The following is a 27,818-nucleotide window of genomic DNA, read 5'->3' as shown; positions in this document are numbered from 1 at the left end:
TTGGGACTATCTCTCAGCTCTGTGTGGGTGCACTTGGCAGCTATCGGTGCCTTTCAACCTCTAGTGAACAGACATTCAGTCTTCGCCCATTACACTACAGAACACTTTCTGACAAGATTCTATTCCTCTCATAGTGACACCTGTCTCTATCCCCCGCATCCCGGCCTTGCTCACAATCTAAAACCACAAAAAACAGGCTTCTGCTGCAAAGCACTCCAGGAAGTCTGGGGCTGAACTTCCAGGAAGAGCAGTCCAGAGTGATCCCTACTTTAGTGTAGGAGGTGACAACTACAAGCAAATATGGCACTCCATATGCATCATGATTAACTCCTAGGCAGACAACACAATACACATGATCATCTGTTGCAGACATAGTTCTACTGTACTGACACAGATTGAAGCTGCTGAAAAGCCTTCCTTTCTCCTTCAAAAATATACTAGAAAGGAAGATACAATGTGTGACACCAAAAGAAACATTACAACATGCTGGAATATGGGGTAGACCTTGATGCACCAAAGCCTCTGAAACAAGGCACTGGTGTGCCTTAACACAGGCATGAGTTTGCCACAACAAGAAACCAATGTAACCAAGGTCAAGACAGGCACCAAAAAAGCCAAGAAAGTAAGTATTAAGGAAAGGGAAAAATAAGTAAGAATGCACTACAAAAATGTACTTATATGCCAAAGCAAAGACCACACAACTTAGACAACCATTACGGAACCAACAGCAAAGAAAGGATTAGTAATGAAGAGTAGGATGGAAGTACTTGGTGTTGGCTTAATGCTACTTCTACTGATGTCTTCAATGGGAGTTTTACTATTGTCTTCTATGAAGCAAACTAAGACCAATGCTGAGATCTTTTGAAAATCCCATCCTAAGATGGTACAGGTGTAAAGAGCTAGAGCTGCAAAGTAACATATTGGAAGCTTTTCCACCAACCAAAGTCAAGAAAGAACTGAAAAGAATCTCCTCTGGGGAATGGTGCTTGATGGAGGGAAACTGGCGTGTGCCCTCTTCAATTACCATTGTCCTCAGAGGGCAAAATTCATTAAGGGCTGAGGGAGTTCTGCCATTTTTATCCTAAGGAGCTAAGACACAAGGAATAAGAATGATAGAGGATGGTATTTTTAGGGAAACTCAATGTAAAATAAAATATTTAGAAGTGACTACGTAAAAAGAGAGATTATAATAATTAAATATAGTATAGTATAACAAAGCATATACTCATGATAACACAACCAATATACAAGGAAACTAATGCCCTAATTATATTTTATTAGGCTATACTGCAAGAAAAATGAATCTGTATGAAAAAATTAATATCTAGATGGAAAGAGTTTTATCTAGATCAGACATAAAATTTGTTTAAGCTTCTTGAATTTAGGTAGATCATTCCACAATAGTCAAAAGGATGAGGGAAATATGATGTATTTTAAAATCATGTTTCTTTCACATTTCATTCTAACTTCTTGCTTATGAAATTTTACATCACATCTCCAATGTTGCAGCTCTATGGTGAAAACCCAACAACGCATGCAGTAATACCTACAGACACGCATACATACATTTTACCTTTAAACAATCTATATAATAACCTGCCAGCTTTCACAATCCCCTGCAAAAGCTTGAGGCACAACATTAACATTCTAAGAGAAATAACATATTAACATATCAACGAAGGCAAAGGGTGGGAAAGATCATACACTAGAAACCCAGTCAGTTCAGACACCATTGTTGTCATATAAATAAACCATGTTGTAGTGGGGTAGTTACCCGCTCCTGCCTTTCTGAGCTTAAAACAGCCCAGGAGAGGGCTGTGGCTGGGTCAAGAACCCTGGGCTGATTGGGGGAAAGCAGGCTCAGCTGTGCCCAGGTCCCAGTCAGGCCGAGCCGGCCTCTATTAAAGGTAGTGAGCCAGAAGCCCAGTCAGCCTTCCTCTGCCTGTAGAGGGAGATGGGCCTGGCTGCAGGGAGCTAGAGACAGGGTACCTGAGTGAAGCAGGGTTGGGGAAAGGGAGAGGAGCCAGGGAGCTCTAGCCTGGAAAGCCCCACGCTGCAGCCCAGCAGAAGGCCAAGGGGTATTGGGGGTTGGAGAGGGCAGCCCAGAAGTAGGCCAAGGCAGCAGGTCCAAACCCTTTCTGCCAGTGATGAGTGGCTGATACTGCAGTCTGCCCCAGTGAACAGGGGCTAGATGGAGAATGGGAAGTAGCAAAAACTGAGGCTAGTGAATTGGGGGTTCCCCAGGGAGGGGAGACCCAGATCGGTGGAGTACTGCCAGGGGGCAGCACCTGAGCTAAAGGGGCAAAAGGGTCCAGGGAGAGGCACAGGGCCAGAGGACAGGCGGATCACTGGCCTGCAGAGGGCGCTTCTGTCTGGCAGTGAGCTAATTCCCGACGACAACCAGCAGGAGGTGCCGCAGGGGTGAGTCTGCACGTTGACACGTGAATAAAAGAATAAAATCTAATAAACTCTTGTAAAATTCCACGAGATAGCACAAATTACAAGACTTCCAACATCCAGCCACACACATTAAGATAATTTATTTTAATACCTTGGTATAAGTACTCAGTAGCAATAAGAGTCACAAATAATGCCAACTGGTATGATATGCCCATATTTTGGAAGCTGACAGTCACTTGAAAGAAAGAAAGAAAGATGTTGTTTATTGCTGATAAAGTAACATCACTGTAATTTGAGAAAAGAAATGGCTCTCAAATGTTTCCTTTCTGCAGACCTCTTCATAAAAGAGAGGTCATTTCATGGACATTCTCCCCAACACGCAATCAGCTCTGGTTTCAAAATGTTGATTCTGTGAACCACCAAGAAGTATTCTCTGTATTACTGATGGTCCACAAGTCACAGTGTAAGAACCACAGATTTGAAACGACAATAAAACCTCATGCCTCATAAAAATATAATTTAATCATCAGCCTCTTCTTCACAGCTCTGTCTTATAAACATTTCAAATTTCCTACCAGTGTGGGCCTGTGTAGTCTAGTCTCGAAGGAGCTCTATTTCTTAACAAAGATCAACTTAAAAATTCTCACAATCAAAAATATCTCACAATAAGTGTGCAATATTAAAGCACTATTAAGGAATTCAACTCCACCCTTACCTGCTCAGAAGACACTCTTCAGGCCCTTTGCCATAAGAACTGGCTCCATTTAATGTTTACTGTTTAACTTTCAATAAAAAAGATTCTGGGCTGGTATCCTCTATAAATGAAATCAAATAGAAGCGTCCTAAGGCTAGGAAAGGGGAATTCCCCAACCTTTCACATGTCTGTTCAGAATCTTCTTTTCTAATAATTTGATTTTCCTATCAGCTACCAGATTTAGGTAGTGTTTTCACTAGCTTCTGCTGTTCCTTTAGTTTACTCTCTATAGAAGAGATTGTAGATTCCATATTATCCACTCAGTTTCAACTCAGGTAACTCTACATGAACCTCAAAAGTGCTGAGCTCAGTCAAGGCTGCCTCTATTATATCCAGAGAACTGGCTGCAGAAAAAGTCTCTCCAAGGTAGTAGTGGAAACTCTACTTTAAGATGTATTTTAAAACTAGACTGGACAAAACACCAGAATATGCACTACGGGAAACAATCCTGCACTGGCCTCCAAGTGATGATCTGAAAAATCTAATGCATTATTTCCATCTCTGCCTTCTAGGAATCTATGATGCAGCTAAGAAGACAGTTAGACGTAACCCTGTTACCAAAAAGTCATGCAGAGCAGGGCTTTTGAAAGGTAGGAAGAACTTGTGTTAATGGGCTTCTGAATAGATATTGCGTGTCAATTCCATTAGTGTACACACTCAAATAAATTTAAAACTTACAAAGAACAGTCACTATTGGTATAAGACTCGTATAAGGAAAGTGCTCTAATGCAAAGTTGTAGAATGTTTTTATTACCTACTGCACTCTTGTTAAAACAATTTTTAGGGTAAAAATGTAGCATTAATTCTTACCACTACAGTTTACTGTCAAATGCAAGGATTTCTTTATGTCTCTCACTTGTCACTTAATTATTTACCATTTGCCTCGTTAACTTCAGTTTCAGCACATAGTCATAACTCATCTCTCTTCAGTCCCTCAATAAATTGCCTTGGACATTAAATTTGTTAGCAATGAAGTCTTATGTCCTTCATATTCTATTCTACTAATTGTCCTGTGTCAGTTTCAGTAGTGAAGACTGAAGGAAATAGGGTAGGCATCTAGCAGCACTTAGAGCAGGGGTGGGCAAACTTTTTGGCCCGAGGGCCACATTGGGGTTGCAAAACAGTATGGAGGGCTGGGTAGGGAAGGCTGTGCGCCTCCCTAAACAGCCTGGCCCCTGGCCCCTATCTGCCCCCTCCCACTTCCCATCTCCTGAGTGCCCCACTAAGAACACCCGACCCATCCAACCCTCTTGCTCCTTGTCCCCTGACCACCCGCTCCCAGGACCCCCCACCCCTAACTGCCCCCCCCAGGACCCCACCCTCTATCCAACCCTCCCTGCTCCCTGACTGCCCCCCCTCGCAGAACTCCCCACCCCTTATACAACCCCCTGGCCCCAGCCCCCTTACCATATCATTCAGAGCAGCATGTCTGGCAGCCGCACTGCTCGGTCGGAGCCAGCCGCGCTCCCTGTGCAGCGGTGTGGCTGCAGGGAATTGGGGACAACAGGGGAGGGGCCAGGGTCTAGCCTCCCTGGCCGGGAGGTCAAGGGCCAGGCAGGACGGTCCTGTGGGCTGGATATGGCCCAGGGGCCATGGTTTGCCCACCTCTGACTTAGAGACTACGGTGATGGGTCTTAAAGAAAAATAGGATAGGCATGTAAATTAATTGCCACAATAAACATGAAGAAATTATACAGAATATAAGCATCTGAGATAATGTTATTCCATCATTACTTTACATTAAAAAACTTACGTTACAAGTAAATGAGATTTAGCCTATACATTAATCTTCCTAAGATTATGAATTTGAGATCTAAAATCATAGTTTATTCACCTTTGAAATATGTCCATAGTTCTAATAAATCATAATAAGAATTTTACAGTGCCTCTCCTCTAAGGATCTCTCAGCACCTAACTATACAAACAATAATTTTCACAACATCCCCGTGAGACAGGTGTTATTATACACCTTGTATGGATTAATTAACTGAGAAAGAGAAAATTAAGCTACTTGTCCATGAGCACACACAGCAAGTCAGTGACAGAGCTGGCATCAGAATCAAGGAGACCAGACTCCAACTCTCCTTTTCTAGTCACTTGTCGGAAACCATACTGCCTCCCTATTAGCACGGATGGGAGTTGCAGGTGTGCATCTTGAGAAGATTAGACCTTTAGCACCTATTATCCAGTTCTGTATCATTCATCACAACAGCTGTCAAGGACAGGTAGCAGTTTAGTTCATCTGTTCATGCTGGGACAGTAAAACTATCAAATAAATTTATGTCCTTGGGCAACTGCATTTCTGGTAAGCTCTGTTCTTTACATTTCTAGTATACTAATCTGTACTTTCATTTCCAATACACAACAACAATTAATGCTGTACCCAGTACACAAACATTAGATACAGTTTCATGGGCAGATATGTATAGTAAATTCAGAGAAGTACTGTATGAAGAAAGTTTTATAAGGGGAGAAGAGCTCTAATTTAACACAATAGTATTAAACTTAAAAAAAAATACAATGAGCTGAAGGGGGTAATCACAATCATTAAACTGAATATTTATTATTTTCATGCTGATTGGATTCTCTTTCTTTTTTGAAAGCACATTTAGAAATGATGAAAAGGTGGCAGTTTTACAGTTTTTGAGTACACAGGTTCCCCTCAGAATAGCTGCTACACAGGCACTGGCAATGCAAGCTTTTGCCATTTCACACTATACCAAAATACCTTCGCCTTGACCTGGAGAGATCAATTACAGGGGACAAGAAAGCAAGTCAATCTCTATGACCCATTCAGTTCCTGTCTCTCTACCGAGACCGCCAATAAGGCAGCCAATCAGTAAAAACTAGGGTGGTGTTTTAGTGACTTGATTTCCTGTCCACAAGGAACCAGGCAGAAATCATCAATTTATTTTAATAAGCAACCAGATCAGTGATAGTTCTAAATTAGATGCTGTCAAATCTAATCCACTCAAGCACCTCTCTCTTCTCAACATACTTATATAAAAACAGATAGATGGAAACATCTAAATATTACTAATTGCTCAGGGATTGTTTCTATTTACAAAACATTATGCTTCCATAATTACTCTATTCTAGGGCAAATACACACACGAGTTTAATTTTCTTCCCAAGTTGTTTTGTTGAAAAATACATGGGGCTGTTAGAAATCTCAAGCTGAGACCATGCTCCTCTTCTTTTCTTAATGGGCAGGGGAATATTAAAAAAGTTCAGTGGTGTTGAAAACTTGCTGAATATAGAGTTCCATCCTCAATCATGAAGAACTCTTCTGGCCCTGCTCCCAGACTAGTAAAAGGAACATTTCACCCTCTAAAGGATAAAGCATGGACCCTGCTCCATTAAAGCAAAACACAACTTCTGCTGACAGCTGGTTTTCTTAGCATACTCAGGCTTGTGTATTTATCAAAGAAAAGCCCTTCAGGACAACAGTATTTATTATAAGATTATTTCTGTGAATCCAGGGAACACAAGCACTAGCGAAACAACATTATTTTCACCATTATATCCTATTATTTAAATGCTGAAAAAGACTAGCCAAGTCACTTTAATTTTCTTTTAACAAGGAAAAAAAATAAAAATAAATTAAAACTACAAAATATCTGTCACCTTGCAATGAACTTGTGGAGCTCTGAAATAGCTTCCATCCACTCCTGTAGAATGTAGCTCTTCAACCTCTCACTACTTTCTTTGACTGTGCCCTGGTCTACACAACAGAGTCAGGTCCCCCACTACACTAACATAATAACTGCACCCCCATGAGAGGTGTAGCGCTTATGACAATGTAGTTAGGGCGATGTAGTGCCCAGGTAGATGCTGCATTTACTTACATCGCCTGCTGGCTGTCAGCCCTGAGTGGGGCTGAGAGATGGAGCTGTCCCCCATCGCCCTGGCGCTGACAGACCGAGCTGTCAGCTGGGTGCAGGGCTCACTGCTGGGCATTCTGCCCTGGTGCTGACAACTCGGGCTATCAGCGCTGGGGAAGCTGTCAGTGGGGGGAGGGGGGACATCTGTGAGCCCCATGCAGGGCTGACAGCTGAGGTTGTCAATCCCAAGGGTACTGCGCTCCAGCTGTCAGCATCTTTCAATGCCCTACTTCAGTCGGTGGATAGCGCACCTGGTGAGGAGGACCCACACCACCGACAGAAGGAGCAAATGTGGACGTGAACCATCGCTTTAATTACTGCAGTGGCTGTATATCGACTTAAGTCAACTTAATTTTGCAGTGTACACAAGCCCTTAGATTCTAGTGACTTTGATAGTAGCAGGAAATGTAATGATGTGATAGGTTTTCTATCATAAACCCTTTTTTCTTAGAGATTCTTAGAGAGAAAATAAGTAAATTCAGTGCTAGTAAAAGATGTTGGACTGATAGTTCTGGAGACTGTACTACAGATTCTCTATTTATACACAGAACAAGTACAGTCCAGGCAGAAGCTCTACAAGCTTCTCAGACACCATACCACCAACAGGCTCCAAACCTGGCCTGGAAAGTCCACTTCGAGGAATGGAAAGTCTAGTCATTCTCTATAATTACGTCACTTACATTTTCAAGGAAATCTCCCGCTGTTGCACTAGCACCCGTGCAGCTATGGTGGTGCTAGCAACAGTGGGCATGCCAGTGTAGACAAGGCTCAGAAATTCTTACTACAATGTTATCTAGACCTACTTAAAACATGGTTAGACAACACACTTGAGCCCTGTTTACATGAGCATTCCTACTATTGCCACCACCAGCAGAACAGCATAGGTACTACTGCAACAGTGAAAGATTTCCCCAAAATGCTAGCGTAGATAAGATTCATGAGGATACAAAGGCCATGTTTATACTACAGAGCCTATGCCGGAATAGCTATGTTGGCATAGCTCCCTACAATAGGCACAGCATATGCCAACAGAAGGAGGAGTTCTGCAGTTTTACAGAAGTTCACCATCAGCTATACCCAGAGAAGCCGCTTTTCTGGTCAGCACAACTGTGTGTGCACTGGAAGTTTTGCTGGAATAGCTATGTCAGCCTGGGGCATGATTTTTTCACACTTCTAGCCAACATAGCTATGCCGGTAATAACTTTGTAGTGTAGACCAGGCCATAGAGATTCTCAGTTGGCTGAGAATGCTAACTGAGGCCAACTGACAGATTATTGCGATGATGCCCATTTACAACATACAAAATCTCTTCAAGCAGAAAATTCATTCAAGTGTCTGAACCTGGATTCAATTTGTTTAAATTTTGAAAATATTTTCTTTAAAAAAGTTTAAGGTAAAGCAGAGAGTGCTTTTCAAAACTCAAACATATATAAAATAAATTAAGCAAATTACTTTTAATACAGTCAGTGACTGTTGGTATTTTGAAAAACTAATAACCAGTTTTCAGCATTTTTATGTCAGGCAAGATCTTTTCTTCCAAGGATTTCTTACTGTGGTAAGCAGCACAGGAATGGGCGTCAAATTCCTTGGGCCTGACCCTGTACCCCTTGAATGCAAGCTGGATCAGGCCCCTGGGTTGTATTCTTTACTCAGCTACTGAGTTGCTGTGTGACCTTTTGGCAAGTTACCCAATCTCTTTGTGCCTTACTTTCCACTCTGTAAACGAGGACACTTTCCCAGTTTTGCTAATCCTTTCGAGAGCTTATGATGATATGTGTAATGCAAGTATTATTTTGTTTACCATGCACATATAAAACACACCAATGTGCATTTTAATAACTGCGCAAAGTAAAAACAGCGTATTTACAGGATATTGTGTTATGCCTCAAGTTGCTGATATGATCTGTGGGTAAATATACATGTTAGAAAGTATGGTCATGGTCAGGATAGGACCTAATAGTGACAAAATCTCTCAGAAAATATGGCCAACTTTCGTGTTTCATAACAACGGAGCTCTGGTTTACTTGCTCCCAAAGTGGAAACATTCATAGCAGAATGAGCCTTTTTCATAAAGTGTGAATGTACAGCTCATTTAATATTCCTCCCTAACAGGGCTACTGTTGGCAGCATTAATAAAGTTACATTGTAATTATGTGGGAATGGGGCATTTTGTAACATTGTTCTGTTTCCGCAAATGTTGATAATTTCCCCAAAATGCTTCCCAAAATTGCTATTACCTCTCCTTAAAACCTGCTGCATACAAACTGTTTTGCTAATTTGCTTAAACCGTTTTGGTATATTCAATTATAATGTTTAGCAGTAGCGGGAGACTTTTGTGGCAATGCACAACGCAATGTAACATGTCATGGCCTCAAGTCATTAAGATAATCCTCAGGACTTCTTGAAGTTATTTTGTAGTTTTAAAAAACAAAAAATGCAAAGTAGTAAATATTGTTGGTTAAAAACTTCAGTTTTCAAACAATGGACGTTTAGCCCATATGACATCTTAACTGTGTCAGAACCTCTGTCAGGACAATTTTTTGGGAATTCAGAGAACTCCAATGTAACCTTGCAAGGAAGCCCAGTTCAACAGAGAGTACCGGAAACCTGGTCACGAAACTTCTAAATTACAAGAAAAGATGCTTTTAAAATGAAGGCAGATTCAGCAGCCTAAATTAAAGAGCAGCGAAACATGCTGAGAAGAGATCTACCTCAAGAAATAAGGGAAGATAATAAAAATTACAATGAGCGTAAGTTACTTTGAAAGAGTAATTTATTGTAAATGACTACTAAATGGATCAGAAAAGTAATTATATACTATGGATTACTGGTGCCTACATATCACGGTGATGGCATTTTATAAATGAAATGGATAATCTGTTCTAACACTTTCTGACTGAAGAAAAGACGATTATCTTTGTAATTGTTGTTCTTTGAGATGTGTTGCTCATATCTATTCCAATTAGGTGCGCGCACGCCGCGTGCACATTCATCGGAAGATTTTTAACCTAGCAACACTTGGTGGGTCGGCTGTGGCGCCCCCTGGAGTGGCACCCTTATGGCACCAGGTATACATCCCTGCCAACCCAGCGCCCCCTCAGTTCCTTCTTGCTGGATACTCTGACAGTGGGGAAGGAGGGTGGGTTTGGAATGGATATAAGCAACACATCTCGAAGAACAACAGTTAAAAAGGTGAGTAACCGTCTTTTCTTCCTCGAGTGCTTGCTCATATCGATTCCAATTAGGTGACTCCCAAGCCTTACCTATGCGGTGGGGTCGGAGTGAAAGACCGCTGAACCAAATGCAGCATCACCCCTGGACTGCTGCACTACTGCATAGTGGGAAGCAAAGGTATATACCAATGACCAAGTTGCTGCCCTACAGATCTCCTGTATGGATACATGAGCCAGGAAGGCAAAGGACGAAGCTTAAGCCCGAGTAGAGTGGGTGGCAAGGTGCATAGTTGAGACATTAGCCAAGTCATAGCATGCACGGATGCATGATGTGATCCAGGATCAGATGCACTGGGTAGAGACCAGAAGGCCCCTCATCCGGTCTGCCACAGCTATGAACAGCTGGGTCATCCTCCTAAAAGGTTTCATTCCTTCAATGTAAAAGACAAGGGCCCTGCACACATCTAGGGAGTGCAGCTGTTGTTCTCATTGAGAAATGTGCGGCTTCGGGTAGAAGACCGGAAGGAATATGTCTTGGTTGACATGGAAGGTAGACACCACCGTAGGAAGGAAGGCAGGGTGTGGATGCAGCTGTACCTTATCCTTATGAAACACTGTATACTGTGGGTCCGACGTGAGGGCTCAAAGCTCCAACACACGTCTCGCTGAGGTGATAGCAACAAGGAAAGCTGTTTTCCAAGAAAGGTACAGGAGTGAGCAAGTGGCCATCGGCTCGAACAGGGCACCCATGAGTCTGGATAGGAGCAGGTTGAGATCCCACATAGGGGCTGGATGCCAAATTTGTGGGTACAGACATTCCAATCCCTTGAGGAACCTACTGACCATGGGATTTGAGAAAACCGAGTGCCCGTTTTTGCCCGGGTGGAAGGCCGAAATCACTGCTAGGTGTACTCTGATGGATGAAATTGCCAGGCATTCTGTTTCAAGGACAAGAGATAGTCTAAGATGGTTGGTACTGGCACCTCCAGAGGGGCAGTATTGCTCAGGGCACACCAGCAGGAGAAACTCTTCCACTTGGCCAAATACATAGACCGAGTAGAGGGCTTTCTGCTACCCAAAAGTACATGCTGCACTGAGCAGGGGCAACGTAGCTCAGATTGAGTTAGCCATGCAGCATCCATGCTGTGAGATGGAAGGATTGCAGGTCCGGATGACACAGTCGGCTTTGCTCCTGAGTGATGAGGTCTGGTCACAACGGGAGTGGAATTGGTGTGGTCACCAACAGATCGAGGAAAGTGGTGTACCAATGTTGCCTGGGCCACGCTGGAGCAATCAAGATTAAGCAGGCCTTGTCTCTTCGCAATTTGAGAAGGATCTTGTGGACTAATGGGAATGGAGGAAAGACGTAGAGCAGATGGTCTTTCCACGACATCAGGAAGGTGTCCAATAGGGAGCCCAGGGAGTGCCTCTGGAGAGAACAGAACTCGTGAGAGGGGTCCCTGAAGAGGGATGGGGGAGGGAGGGTGGGAAGTGGGGGGGACAAAACAAACTGAAGTTGGTATCCACTTTCCACTGTATGTAGGGCCCAGTGGTCTGATGTTATGCAGGACCACACAGGGAGGAAATAGGAAAGGTGATTGTTGAAAGGTGGGGAAGGATCCTGTAAGGAGACTGGTACTCCGCCCTCAGGCACACCTTCAAGAGTTTTGTTTGGGACCTGCTGATGGTTTGGGGGGCCCTGGTTCTGGCCTGTCTGAGGACCAGATTGCCTCCTCCTACCACCACAGGTGCATCTTCTAGAAAAGTCCTGTCTCGGCTGGGGGTTAGGGTACGTGTGCTGCGGTTGGGGTCGGAAGGGCCTACGTTGCATCACCGGGGTATGCATGCTCAATGAGCGCGTGATGGCCCAGTTATCCTTCAGACTTTGGAGTCAGTTTTGTCTGAAAATAGTCCCTGGCCATCAAAGGGCAGGTCCCGAATTGTTTGTTGCAGCTCCGGTGGAAGATGGGACCCTGCAGTCACGAGATGCGGCGTATAGCTACGCCTGAGGCTAGAGTCCTAGCCAGCGAGTCTGCCGCATCTATCGAAGCCTGCAAGAGTGTCCTGGCTACTTTCTTGCCCTCCTCTAGCAAGGCCCCGAACGCCTCCCTGGACTCCTGAAGAATCAGCTCTTTGAACTTCCCCTTTGAGTTCCAGGTATAATAATTATAACGGCTCAATAGGGCCTGCTGGTTAGCCACCCTAAATTGTAGACCGCCAGTCGAATAGATCTTGTGCCCGAATAAATCCAGGCATCTAGCGTCCTTAGATTTGGGAGCAGGATATTGTTGACCGTGTCTTTTCCTCTCATTAACGGACTGTATAACGAGGTAGCATGGTTGGGGGTGAGTGTACAAATACCTAGTCTTTGGAGGGGACCAAGTACTTCCTCTCCACCCTCTTGGCTGTGGGAGGAATAGACGCCGGAGACTCCCAGCTTGTATTGGCATTAGCCTGGATGGTCCTAATAAACAGCAAGGCTATATGTGTGGGGGTCTCAGCAGATAAAATGTCCACCACTGGATCCTTGACCTCCACCATCTCCTCCACCAGGAAGTTCATGTTTTGTGCCACCCTACGAAGCAAGTCTTGGTGCACATGGAGGTCTATAGGTGGTGGCCAGAGGAGGATGTGCCTGCCACCACCTCGTATGGGGAGGATGAGGAGGATATGTCCAGGACTAATGGGTCCTGCGGCAAGTCCTGCTGTGAGGGGGGTCCGGCTGCCCTAGGTCCTCCATGCTAGGGACATGGTCCTGAGCTGAGGGTAGGGCTGTTGCCTCCGAGCTCCCTGGGGCCTCCAGGACCTGAGGTTCTGAGTGGGCAGAATGAGAAGCTCCCAATGGGACACCTTGGGCCTGATGGTATGCCCAAGGGGTCCAAAAGGACCATTGTGGGGGGTCCCTGCGCAAGATCCTGCCCCTCGTCGTGCCATTGGCTAGCTCTGTCCGTGTCTTGGTCATGGACATGGTAGCCACTCTCTGCTTGGGATGACCTCGAATTGGGGTGAGAAGACCAAGGTGGAGCCGATCGCTCATGCTGGGTTGCACTGTCATGTGTTGTTGGCCCACGACACGGGGATGGAGATCGGTGCCGCGGTCTTGAGTGGTACCGCGATCTTGACCAGGACCAACAATCGTATTAGTGCCGGGAGGTAGATCTGGCTCTCAATGAAGATCTACAGGTGACTTCGGACCGATGGTGCCAGGTCTCGGCTCGGGGCAGAGAGTGTTGGGCTAAGTGCCGCTTCCATGAGGAGCTGCTTCAAACAAAAGTCCCGCTTCTTTTTTGTCTAAGGCTTGAATATCTTACAAATGCAGCACTTATCTGATTGATGGGATTCCTCCAGGCACTTCAGACAGGAGTTGTGGGGGTCTCCTGTAGACATCGACTTGAGGCAGGCCGAGCAGGGTTTGAAACCCATAGACCTAGGCATGGGCCCGGTACTGGGAAGGGGAGAAGCCCCTTACTTCCAATTACTATATACACTTACTACAAAAGCTACTATTAACTACAACTACACTATAACAACTATCTACAGGTATAAATGAGCAAAGTGCTAGGGAAGTGGAGATCAGTTATGCCGTGCTCCACAGTTCCAATGACTGTCATGGGCAGTAAGAAGGAACTGAGAGGACGCTGGATCGGCAGGGGCATATATCTGGTGGCATAAAGGCGCCACTCCAGGAGGCACCCAGCCGACCCACTGAGTGTTGCTAGGGTAAAAATCTTCTGACGATCGTGCACTCAGCGCACGCACACCTAATTGGAATCAATATGAGCAAGCACTCAAAGAAGTGGGATTACGGCATAGCGTGATTTTAAAGTTCAACATCTGTTCCTGGATAACTCCACTCCTGAATAAGAGTGTCCACACAAGGAGTTAATCAGGAACAATGACTCTGAATGGGAAACATGCTGAATTGAGAGGCTGTTCCCCCAACTCTTCTCCCTTTCCATCAATACGCCTTCTGTTTCCAAAACTAGGTTGACCATACGTCCCGTTTTGGCTGAGACAGTCCCTTTTTTAAGCCCTGTCCTGGCCGACCTGACTTCTTTGGCAAACAGGACTAATGCCCACTTTCGTCAAAAGAGTAGGGTGCGGAGGAACATGCCGGGAGGGAGGGGAAGAGTAGTGATGCCAGCACCAGCCCTCAGGGTGGGGGAGGCCTTGGGCCAGCCCCACATGGTGTCCTGTTTTCCCTTTCGGAAATATGATCACCTAAAACTCCTGCATAGTTGCTAGAAAAGAATAGTAAGAGCTAGGCAGCTGGGGCAAGGGGGAGGGGGTAAGGAGAAGGGAGGAGATAAGATACTAATGCACCTTCAACCTGCAGATTTTCTGCATTATTACTTCCCTACACACTGAAGAGAGGAAATTTATGGTAGACCAATGTATCATCACTTGTACTTGAGACAGGAACAGTGAAATTACCAAGTAAAGTAACTGACTATTATCTGCATTATTCTGGCCAAAAAAGTACCAGCAATGCTATTATTACAACTACTAATCTGAATCTCCCATCTAAGGGCAAACAACAACTTCAATGAATATATTAGTTAAGCCTAACAACACACTTCTGGAGCATTGTAACTAAGTACAACAGTTTATAGGAAAATAAATAGGCCCAGAGAAATTATGTAACTTGCCTAAACTAAATTCATTAAATTAAATGCATTTAATGATACAATCAGGTTAATTCAGCATTTATTAAAAAAGAAGTCAGTTCATATAATCAATTACTCTAATCTGACTGCATATAACTTGTTACCCTAATCAAGGGTACCTGAGCTAACCTTTTCACTATCACAAAGCTCATCAGAGAAAATGACTTGCATTTAAAATGAGCCACTAATGAAATCAACACAGCCATAAATAATGTTAAATGCAGGAGAGAACAAAAATCTTTTCTAAAATAAGATTAGATGCTAGAAAGACTTGAAAACTCAAAAGAAGCAATATATACATTTTCTACAGATTTTTCTTCCCAGATACCTTGTAAATCTTATGATTTTATCTCAGAACTAATCTTGGATTTTTTTAACACATCCGCTTGGTCAGCCATCTTATCCATATCAATGCCTTTTTGGTTTAAATATCAGAATGTCATGCCCTTTTGCAAACCCTATGTATTATTAGTGAGCTGCTCTAAATCTATGGTAGTCAGTATTTTTTCATCTCTTCTACTCCACCCAAGGTGTTTTCAGCAGTTGAAAGGAATGTCATTTCAGTATTGACCAGAAAAACTAAAGCTCTGAATCAATGTTAGCTTTAACTCTACCTCTGTGTAACTGCAAAGTCTAATAGAGTTACTTCTGTGTAGTAATGTAGATAAACCAATTAAAATGCTTAAAAAGGCAAAACAAAAGAAGGTGAAAAACGAGCTCTCCTTTTAAAGTGTATTTATTAACATCAAACTCTTCCCCCACTACCACTGGTTCCTTATTCTGCAATCTAGAGTTATAGTTAGGCAACCAGACCTCCTCCCCATATTAAGAAGCTTTTTCAATATTCCTCTGTAAGGGCATTACGAATCTTTGAGGCTTTCTTCAAGGTAACAAACTACAAAGGTTTTCTTTTGGGAAACTTTAATTTGTCAGGTGCTGTGCAAAATAAGGACTTGCACTACAAGATTTTCCAACGTACCTCTAGTGAAAGTCACTTGTAAGCCTGAAGTGCTTTTCATGAAACTTTCAAGCAGATATTTCAAGACTGAAGCACTGAAGGGGAGGGGGAACACTGGGACATTGTTAATTCCAAAAATGGAAGCAGCCAAATCTAATTTAGGAAGCAGATAGATTTTTCCCTCTGACCCTTCCATTTTAGGAGTAAAAATTAGTTTATTAGCAAGTCTGTGTGCCAACGGTGTTGTCCAACAACCTTAAAATCAAATATTCTGACACACCCCCGGAAAAACATCTTACTGAGATGCAAATTCCTGACCACAGTTAATAATTATAGCTTTACAGCTCTTGTAATAAACATTGATTCAAAACTTTTTAACTGTATCCCTTTCTATTGTACAATCTGCCTCTCTTCAGGGAATATGTATCAATCACACACAGGCACAGTGCACATCTACACATACATAAATATATAAACACAGTCTTAAAAAACAAAACTCTCCCATCCCTGGGGGAAATCTGCCTGCTAAGCTGAACCTGATGCCGCTTCCAGTACGAGTCATTCCAGGAAAACGTAGGTTGATTTTCAGGGATCAGTGGACCCAACAACAGTCTAGCCAATGGTGGCTCAGCTCTATAAGTGGGAGGCACATCAAAATGGGACTGGTAAGACTAACTGAATTGCTCCTTTCCAGTCAAAGCCAATTACAGTAATCACTGTCATGGCTTTTGTCAATTAAAAACCAAAGTGGTTTTATGGCCTACCAAAGACTTCCTACATAAACAATCAGAGTAAAAATTAAAAGTTCTGAGAAGAACTGGAATACTCAACAATTATTCTACTTACTGTTCAATACGTGGGGACAGATATAGCTTGGGGAAAACCTGAGCAGCTTCTGTATCCTCAAAACTGACTGAGAGAAGAGCAACATCCTCTCCTGGATCTTCATTCACATCCTGAATACAACGAAAAAGCAGGTAACATCAAACTTAAAGTAATCAGAACCTTACTACTAAGGGGTCAAAGAGGGTCAAATACCCAGAGTAGGTAAAAGAGACATCAAAGGTTGAAGGGCCTCAATTAGACAATTAAAAAAAAATCTGTTTGTAAATTTCACTTAATTTTTTAAAATATTTTGACAACAAATTCCACAGTGCTCATTTTTCTTCAATGGATCAAAAGAAAATCAATGATGCTAGCCCAGCATTCACAAGCAACCCTTTACAGTAACGTACCATCTTTTCAGTGTGTTGGAGCATAAACATTTCAGTAAAAAACAGATTTCATTTCTAAGATTCCAGGGATTGTTATAAACAACTGATGAAAATACCAAAGAATCTTCATATATTGTTGGGTCATTGAGTTATACACCCAGATGTTACATTTATAAACTTTTGTTGAAGTATATAGACCTGATTCTCTGTTGTGTGCAGCTTCTGTTTGAGCTGAGGGTGAAAGGATTTGGGAGTGGGAGTGTGCGTGTGACATTAAGGTGTAGGCTATGGCTCCCTGATTCTCTGCCCCAGCCCTGGCCTCAGTGCAAGTTAGAGTGTGCATTTAAGGCTGCCCTTTCATAACCAATCTCTGAGGTGCCCCTCTCTAATTTAGGCCCTATCTGCACTAACTTCCAACTGTGATTTTGTAACTCATAAGTGGTAGTGACCTTAAATGACATCAAGTAAAATAGGGCAATTCGTTGTCCATTAAGTAGTCTTTCAAGATATGTGTGTCTCACTCTAGCTCTCTGATAAACTGCATTTGCTTCCATCCATTTAGGAAAAATATGGACAGTTAAAAACTGTAGTGTGGCAGGGCCTTAGAACAGGCTGGCCATATTACACAAAACAATAAGAAAGAGCTGACTGTTTTTTCAGATATTTCTCCACTCTGTGGCATAGTTCTGATCTACAACACAACAATAATGATCACAGTCCACAAAACCTCCCCCTAGTACTGCATATATTTTCATGGCTAGCAAAAATTTGAGACAATTAACGTCTTTCACTCCTGAAGTCTACGTGCAATATTAACTGTGTTGTCCCTATTAACTTGCTAAGTCACACTAATCAGATGAACAGAAGTGTTAAAACTGATTAAGCAGTAGAGTCTAAGGATCAAAAGGATCTTGTTTTAATTGATAAGCATTTGTCACATGATGCAAGCTATAGAGTACATTTACCATTTTCATATTCAGGGTATCTCCAGGACCACAAATTCTTTTATCCTAGAAACCCTTGTCAAACATCATGCTCACATTAGCAGAGAACACATGCTTTTCATTGGCTGCACAACGGCAAGGCAAAATTGAATAGTTAAAATCCCACATGAGTATTATTAATGCTCAAATAGATCAAAAGTTCACCTCTCCACCCACACACTCAATACAATGTGACAGTACATGCACAGCTTCTAGAATATACCATCTAGCTCTACCTTCCTTCCTTCAAGAGCTCAGTGATGAAAAGAACTTCAAAAGACTGAGATATAAAAACATCTATCAGGAAACTAAATGAAAATTACCAAGAATTATTATGACTACAATTTTTGAGAAGTCATCTGCTTCAGAGATAAAATGTGGTATTTATTATGTATTTTGATGTGCTGAATTTAAATATGACAATTAAAACAATTGATTGGCTACTCTTTCTAAGATATTTAAGTTTTTACATTTTTTGTCTATGTATATTGTGTAGATAGTAGAGTTTTAATCATAAATTGTTAACCTAGGTCTTTTCATGTGTTTTTGGTTGCTTTACATGATAATACTTCACCTGTCCTGTTTATGTAACACTTTAAAAAATCAGCAAAAGGGTTTATAAATAAAATTTATATGAAACAAAAGGCAAAAAACTATTACTGTACCTAGTTTAGTCCTATTCAGTGTCTACTCGGCGCTTCTTGGCTTGTCTCTTGTATTCATTAAATTGGAGCATCTCTTGTCATTGTTCAGCAATAGTCTGCAAGCATTGATGGCTCCATTTGCCCTGATAGTGTTTCTCCATTGTTGCATGTCCTGGTAAATCGCTCGCCATGCTCGTCGCTCACTGCCTTCCGCAGTTCGGTGGAAAAAAATCTAGATGAGAGTGCAAAAAAACTGTATCTTTAGTGACCGTTGCAACCAAGGCTTTTGTATGCCTTGAGGAGGTTTTCCACCAATACCTGTAGTTGTCTGCCTTATTGTTTTCCGAGAAAATTTATTGCCACTAACTGGAAAGCTTTCCATGCCATCTTTTCCTTGCCACGCAGTGCATGGTCAAATGCATCATCTCGAAGAAGTTCACAAATCTGAGGACCAACAAAGACACTTTCCTTTATCTAGCTTCACTTAACCTTGGAATTTTCAAACGGAGGTACTTGAAAGCTGCTTGTGTTTTTGTCAATGGCCTTGACAAAGTTGTTCATCAGACCCAGCTTGATGTGTAAGGGTGGTAATAAATCTTCCTTGATTCAACCAAGTGGTGGATGCTGAACACTTTTCCTCCCCAGGCTCCAATGACTGTTGGTGTGGCCAATCTTTCTTGATGTAGTGGGAGTCTCTTGCACGACTATCCCATTCACAGAGAAAACAGCAGTACTTTGTTTGTATCCAGTCTGCAGACCAAGCAGAGAGCAACAACCTTCAAATCGCCACAAAGCTGCCACTGATGTTGGTCATAGTTTATGCACCTCAAAAGTTGTTTCATGTTGTTATAGGTTTCCTTCATATGGACTGCATGACCAACTGGAATTGATGGCAAAACATTGCCATTATGCAGCAAAACAGCTTTAAGACTCGTCTTTGATGAATCAATGAACAGTCTCCACTCATCTGGATCGTGAACGATGTTGAGGGCTGCCATCACACCATCGATGTTGTTACAGGCTACAAGATCACCTTCCATGTAGAAGAATGGGACAAGATCCTTTTGACGGTCACGGAACATGGAAACCCTAACGTCACCTGCCAGGAGATTCCACTGCTGTAGTCTGGAGCTGAACAGCTAGACTAGAACCAATCAACAATTTTAAGCATCATTTTCGTTCTCAGTGACCCAGAATTAGTAAAGTTTGACTACATTTATTTCAGAAGCATTTTGGCTGTAGAGCAGTGTAACAGCATTTAATAGGGACTTTCATGGTGGATGAATTTTTAAAATATATAATTTTACATGAATACAATGTCTTAGACATTTAAGTTGCAACAAGTTGAAGTTTGCAATACAGGTGGTAAACACGGATGCCTAATTTTTCTCCCTCTACAAAAAATAATATACAATAGTAACTAGTTAATGGTGCAACTACTTCTGCCAACATGGCATTGCACTGAATATTAAAATAGCTAAATTCAGTACAAGTTTGTGGAAAGAAACTGACATTTGTCTACTACATTTCAGATTGTCATTTTTCAAATATACAGTATAAAAAAGGTCAGTTACAAACACAATATGCTTAACTCTCCAAAAAAGGTTTTAAAAGTACCATAATACAGTAACTGTTACAGAGCTGTTATGAAACTGGCTGACCTGTGGCTCACCCTGGCCAACACAGGATGGCCCCACAGCTATCACAATACAAAGTCGCAAAAAGGTCATTTTTGTATAGACTGGCTGGACCTAAGTGCACATTTACTTATGTTAGACTATCAAACATTATTATAATTAAGTCCTTTTATACATAACAACACACTGTTTATTTCTTTCATACTGTGCTTCACTTTTATTTATGCAACAATCCGCTTGGTGGAACTGCATTCAACCTTAGCATATCGGTTACAATTGCTGTTTATAAAACTAAATTGAAAACACATGTTGTACAGATAAACTATGGGGAAAAAAATCTGGCTTTTAAATTAATGGACCTTTTTGATGTGTCTGTGCCAGTCAAGATTTAACCCCTCAGAGCTGCATCTCTACAGAGCTGTTAATGATTGGATGACTTGATATTCAGTGTTTGTGTTGGGAAACAATTATCTTTTCACAGGACAAAGGCAGCTCCCTCGCAGGGATCACCAGAGTCAAAAGGCCAAGGATGTTTTTATGTTTTGTACCAAGTATAACCAGACATTATTTCCCCGTCTGTCTACATTTTGTACATGTTTTAGTCTCAAAGAACAGGCAAAACAGAACTAACACAACAGACTAAGTAAAATAACAAAGCAAAAGCACCATTATTATTATTTTTAATTTAGTTTCAGAAAGAATGATATATTTAGAGAATATACTTTCTTATTACTGTATCTTCCTCAGTGTCATAAGCAAATTTTGTTTCTTCAGTATTTTTCCCATTTCCAGAATCCAAAAAGAAAAAGGTACTCAAACTTAAATGGCAACACATTCTGAATATTTAAAATGAAACAATCTTTTGCACAACATATAATTAACCATGGAACTTGCTGCCACAGGATGTTGTTAAAGCAAGTAGCTCATACATTTCAGAACAGAATCAGACACTTTCATGAATTAAGAATGGAATTTTTATAATGAATAATAGCATCTGTAGTTACACTAGTTAGGCTAAAAATAATAATACTTAGCATTTATATAGCTTCTTTCATTAGAAACTTTATAAAAGGTGGGTATTATTTATATTCAGTTCCCCATCTGTAAAATGGAGATAATAATCCTTCTCTACATCACAAAAGTATTGTGTGACATAATGACAATGTTTCTGAGATTCTTGGATAAAGCACATAGTAGTAAGTAAAAATACCAAGTTCTCAGTAATACAAAGTATCTTAAAGGGACATTTTAAACAACTTGAAATCTAGCCCACTTAAAAAAATACACACAATTAAAACTAGTTCCAGGATGTCCCTCCAACAGTTTAAGTGGCTTTTTTTACAATTATACATTCCTACTTTAAAAAATGCGCTCTCTCCCATTTTGATGTGAAAAACTCACACAACAGAGAAAATGGACTGCACAGGAAGTCAATGAAAATGACTATAAAAGTGCTGTCAATGCACAATGTAAAGAAACTAAACGAAAAAGGTGGATTTTCCTCTAGTCTCTTTCAGTTAGTCACCTTCAGTGCTACTTAAAACAGCAGGTAAAATATTTAAGATGTAAGTGCAATTTTTAAGTTTTTGACAAACTGGAAGAAAAGTCACAACTCTCAGTTGTCATTTATATTGTACACCCATGTCAGAACTTTAGTAAATAAGAATCAGGATGAATATCTACCGGTAAATCCTGAAAACTACTAAAAATCTCCAGGTTTTGTGAAAATACAAAACCCACACAAAAGTTATGAAAAGTGTGGTTCTGAGCCATTCAAAGAAAAAAAATGGTCTTTCCTTGGAAGCTTAAATAAGGGACACCAAATAACATAGGAAGCAAAAAGTAAGATATAATTGAACTGTATTTCAATTTATATTAATTAGCACTATCTAAATGATCATGTGCTGGCTTTCATTCACAGCTAATGAAGCTGCCATTCACAACTACCCTTCAGTTTTACATTTTACTGGAACAGCTGCATCTCTTTTACAAAAATTTATCGTTTTGTAAATTAATATGGATTGTGGTTAACTGTTAATACCAAAACTACATTTTATATTTTTAATTTAAAAGCATTGTTTTCCTGCATCCTACCTATTGTAAATGAAAACTGGGAATTTACGGGAACTGAGGATTTATGATGAGTCAGATGGTTGATAGCTAGTCCAACCAAAACATCTGCTCGTCACAGTCACAACTGCTATAATCCATTTCCTCTTGGGTCTGGAGCATAACCAAGTTGTAGATTACGGCTCTTTTTCCTTAAAAATACAGTTTCTGGAAAATCGGGCATAACTCAGAAAAGGTAATCTAGAAGCTTTTTGTCTTGCTACCTTAGTTTGTAATATACTTTCAAGAAGAGACATTTCTATAATTTGATTTCCAAAATATTCAACCTGTTTTCTTCAAAGCAGTTGTATTTCTTTATGGCACTTACACTTCAATTATGTCAAGAGGCTACTTAATCAACTGCCTCCTTTTTTGTGTAACCTATCGTCGTCATTATTAATGTTTGTACTGCAACAGTGCCCAGAGGTCCTATTCAGGATGGGAGCTCCACTGTGCTAGGTGTTGTAGAAACATATATTAAGACACATCTTGGACCCTGCTTTGAACAGCTTACAGTCTAAGAACACACGCACCATGGTGAGGAGTGGGGAGAGCGACATCTTCAAACAGACACAATTTTAATATATTTATATACACATAATATTTTTGATTCTTTTTTAACACACTTCCCAGTAACAACTATTATGGTCCCCTGGTAGGGTAAGCAAGTGATGCGTCACGGAAGGAATGAGAATATAACTAAGACAAATGCCATGAAATTGAGAAAAAGTAAATGGGCTGTTACCAGGAAATACTTCTTAACTGTGTTCTATCATATTGTGGAATAAGCTCTCCTGTCACTTAAACATTTTAACACTATACTTGACAAAGTACTGGCAAATATACTGTAGGGGACAAACCTGTGTTGGCCAGAGACTGGAGTTCTTTTCCATTTTTAACCTCTATGATTCTGTGAAAGGGGAGTAAAATTAAAGTGAATTAACAAACTTTTAGTGTGTCAGCAGGGTTCACATGAACAGTAGGATTACAGCAGGCTAGTGAGTTAGATTCACGCACCAGCTTGCCGTAAACTAAATGTTCATGTAGACAAGCCTTATGTTTAGTAGTTTACAAAAAAACAACAAAACACATAGTAGGGAAAAGTAGTAAGAAATCAGGAGATGCAAATGCTCACTCTCAGTTTCTCCTGTTTCACTCTGGGGAGAAGACTTATTTATTTCAGAAAGTGCTTTCTTGCGTCTTCCAGGAAATCCATCAGGATTGATCAAGGAGTGCTCATTCTTTAAATAGCATAATTTATGAAAAAAGAAGCTTGCACTACACGTAGTACTGAAATGTTACAAAAAAACAGCTCATATATCAAGCTAATATATTATGAAATCTTTATCAAAATACTAATCAGGATAAAGTTCTGAAGCTACAAAAAATGCCTACACACTGCTTTAGGCGGCAAACACTTTAGTTAGCTGAAACCTGTTTCTGATCTTCATCAAAAGTTATACAGATCTAAATTGTAGTGTTTGAAGAATATTTGCACAATTTGAATAGTTCATCTGTTGTAGAATATACCTAGTCTTCTTCATTAAAATGAATACAGAACTGTTAATAAACTTACAAATTGAATATTTGGTGAGCAAGAGATAATCATTAGCAGCACTAAGGAGGATCCCTCTAGGCATCCATAATCAGCTATAAAGACACACAGGACATTACTCATCCATAAGCAAGGCACCAGTTGTATGAGTTTTCTGAGAATTTTACGTATAAATATATGGTGCCTGCCTACCATGAGCAACATTATGGGTCTGGTGTCTATCCAAGCAGTTTTCTTTTAGTGCATACATGGTAACTCACCACTACATTCCCTGTACAAGAGGAAAACGGCATAAAATTAGACAAACAACTCTGTTTTGAAGAGCATAGAAAAACCAGCACATTAAAGAATAAATACATAAGAAAATATTCTTGTCTATGCAAATTCAGATTAGACCAACTTCCAAGATGGTTTTGTCCACATATGTGGCATTTACTTTGCACCTATGTCATAAAGAACACAAGCAACCTCAAAATATGGAGCAGTTTCTTATAAAGAGTTAACTGAACACTGGGAAGCAAGAGCAGGATTATGGACACGACAGACCAAAGCCTGTATAAGAAAAATGCTAGGATAGTCTCTCTAACGCAGGGGTGGGCAAACTTTTTGGCCTGAGGGCCACATCGGGTTTCCAAAATTGTATGGACGGCTGATTAGGGGAGGATGTGCCTCCCCAAACAGCCAGGCGTGGCCCGGCCCCTGCCCCCTATCCGACCCACCCTGCTTCTTGCCCGCTGACAGTCCCCCTGGGACTCCTGCTTCACCCAACCTTCCCGTTCCCTGTCCCCTGACGGCCCCTCCGGGACCCCAGCCCCATCCACCACCACCACCCATTCCCTGACCACCCCCAGATCTCCTGTCCCTGACTGCCCCCCACCGCCCCATCCAACCCCTCCTCTCATTCCTGACTTCCCCCCGCCCTGAGATCCCTGCCTCATCCAACCACCCCTTCTCCCTGTCCCCTGACCGCCTTCGGAACCTCTGCCCCTGAATGCCCATACGGCCCCATCCAATCCCCCCTCTTTTCCAACTTCCCCTCCCAGGACCCCTGTCCCCATTAAATCACCCTGTTCCCTGTCCTCTGACCACCCCGACCTCTATCCACACCCCCGCCCCTGACAACCACCCTGAACTCCCCTGCCCTCTATCCAACCCCCCCTCCTCCCTGCCTCCTTGCAGCGCTGCCTGTAGCACCAGTGGCTGGCAGCGCTACATCTGCACCGCCCAGAGCATTAGGGGAGGCAGCTGTGCTGCCCAGCTGGAGCAAGCCATGCCACCGCACAGCATAGAGCACCAGGTCAGGCCGCAGCTCTGCAGCCCCACCGCCCAGAGCATTGCACCGGTAGTGGAGTCAGCTAAGCTGTGGGGGTGGGGGAAAACAGCAGGAGAGGGGCCAGGGACTAGCCTCGTGGGCCAGGAGCTCAGGGGCTGGGCAGGAGGGTCCTACAGGCCGGATGTGGCCCGCAAGCTGCAGTTTGCCCACCTCTGCTCTAATGGATAAATATGGATGACTTTTAAGAACAGATAAAAAGGTTGGCTGGTTTTGCACTAAAATGTGTACAATCTGTAAATGCAACAGTGCAACGGTTACAAAGGAGATTCATTATATTCTACCCTAAAACTGGAATTTGGAATTTTTATGTTTTCACTTTTGGATGTGCTTTAATGATATTGGGCCAAGGCGGGTTTTTTTGGTTTGTTTTTAATACTAAGGACCTGATTCTTCAAGTTGCTCAGCATCATCAGCTTCAATTGAGTCAATGAAAGTCAAGTACTTAAGCATATTGCAGAAAACGCCAAGCATCTCATATCATCAGGCTCCACATTAAGACTTCAACATAACATTTACATGGTGGAGAATATTTGGAGAATGGATTACTAATTACAATCATCAAGAATTCACAATAGGAAGGAAATGTGACCAATTAGTTAGAGCACAAACAACAGAAGTAAAAAATGCTGGGTTCTCTGTTCCTGGTTTTCCCATTAATTTTCTGTATGACCTTGAATAAAGTATTTTAATTTCTCTGTGCCTCAGTTTGCCCCACTGTAAAATAGGGATATCTATCTTTCTCAAAGAGATATTAAGAGGCTTAACTAATCAGTATCTGCAAGCTGATTATATAAGTGGAAAACCTTTTGAAAACATTACAAAGTTGTTCTATTTCTACCTCTTTTTCAGGTGTTTTATCATGATAACCAAAACAGCAGAGCATTATATAGTATCTCTATATGAAGAATGTCTTTTGCTTTCCTAGTTGGAAAAACATGAAGTTCTATGGTTTGGGAACAGATGCCAACAGCATCACATCTCTCATAAGGCTTCAAAACAAGACAAACACAGGTCTCTCAGCCATCACTGGCAAATAAGGGGTCACATGAAAGACCTGGAGACTCCAAAATTTAATAATTTTTCTGAAAATATTCTTCCTCCAGCATGTCTGCGCTTATAACCGTGAATCATTCCATTCATTCCGACCAAGCCACATTGCTTTGTGTGCCTACCTAAAATCAATTTTCTCTCTTGAAACCAAGAACACCAATACTTTAAAAAAAAAAATTAAGCAATTTTTTTGAAGCGTGACAGTTTCATGACAGGTTAAATCACAAGACCTATTGGTCTGGGATAGTCAAGATGACTTAAACAAGTTACATTGATTTCTTGACACTGAAGGACAAAAGGTAAGTATTTATATGTGCTGATACATAACTGTATAAAATAACTTATTTTATTTCTGTTAATTTTTATGCTAATTACTGCTATGTAATCCAAACCTTAAGCTACAAAATAACACTAATGATATTCATAATGGGCAGCACAGGAACTGTCGCTTTTCTGTAAGATGCATCATGTAACTCAATAAATTGTGAACCATGTTGGTGGAAGTCAGGCAACCTCCCTCAGCTGATGCTGCCCCCTCCATCTCCACATTTCTGTGTATCAACGATCAGCACTCCATACTTCTCCAGCTCAACGTACAGCTAATCTGCTTTCATCATGATCTTGGTTTGAGACTGGGAAAGAGATGTAAAGGATTTACATTTAATGAAAATTAAAAACAAATATTCTTGGGATCCTGAATGTGTCACTTTATTAACTGATGACAGACAGATTCTGCCACCTTTACTCACATTGAAATCAACAGTGCTACCAGCTGCATAAGGAACTACTCAGTGTGAACAACAGCATCAGAATCTGGTGTTGAGAGCACAAGACTGAAAACTTTAATGCTGCTTCATAAGCATATATCTAGGTCAAATGGCCTTTAAAATATTGCTCCATAGTAGTGAAATGATTCTTTGAGTTAATTGCTTCTTGTTTTAAATATAAGGGTAAGCATCTTGAGTAAATGAAAAGTACATGTTTGCAGATGCAATGGGCCTCAGGATTGAAGAGCTGTAAAATTGGATATTCAGATTGATGCTGCCAATGTCCTCAATCAGAAATCAAATGGGAGAGCGAAGGAGTGGAACTCTGGCTCACTTGTATCGGCCCAATTCATGCCCTGTCCTAAGTATATTAATGAAACACTTGTTGAGACAGGGGACACATTTAATTTGTTCTCATGTACATATGTTCATGTATGTTTCCTTGTTGTATAAAAACAAATTTTTCTGTCACCTTTTTTACAGCTTTTTGGGTAATTTTTTAATAAAACTGTCGGAGCCCAACGGCCTTTGGCCTAAGATGGCGGCCTGCAGGGCCTTAAGATGGCGTCTGTATGGCCAATTGTAGGTCATCCAAAGGTCACACTAGCACTGTGTGTTACCTTGAGGGCCGTGTGCAGATTCCCGCTCTTTTTGCCTGGTCACCTAGAGGTTAGGCTAGGGCCGTGTGCA

At 41.5% G+C, this 27,818-nt stretch overlaps 1 protein-coding gene across 6 annotated transcripts in view; it reads right to left on the bottom strand.

Moving 5' to 3' along the window:
* BABAM2 (BRISC and BRCA1 A complex member 2) overlaps positions 1 to 27,818 on the bottom strand; it is a 308,342-nt gene that overhangs the window by 113,834 nt on the left and 166,690 nt on the right. For all 6 annotated transcript variants that reach the window (XR_004375045.2, XM_032790217.2, XM_032790219.2 and 3 more), the window contains exon 7: positions 16,683 to 16,792. Coding sequence is in view for 5 of the 6 variants with exons in the window: in XM_032790217.2 (XP_032646108.1) it covers positions 16,683 to 16,792 (110 nt within the window). In the remaining variant the exon portion in view is untranslated. The remainder of the gene's footprint in view (positions 1 to 16,682; positions 16,793 to 27,818) is intronic.

The sequence above is a fragment of the Chelonoidis abingdonii genome, chromosome 3 (genome assembly GCF_003597395.2).
Source record: "Chelonoidis abingdonii isolate Lonesome George chromosome 3, CheloAbing_2.0, whole genome shotgun sequence".
NCBI lineage: Eukaryota > Metazoa > Chordata > Testudines > Testudinidae > Chelonoidis > Chelonoidis abingdonii.
Note: the sequence above shows the minus strand (reverse complement) of the source record. Positions and strands in the feature narration are given on the sequence as shown.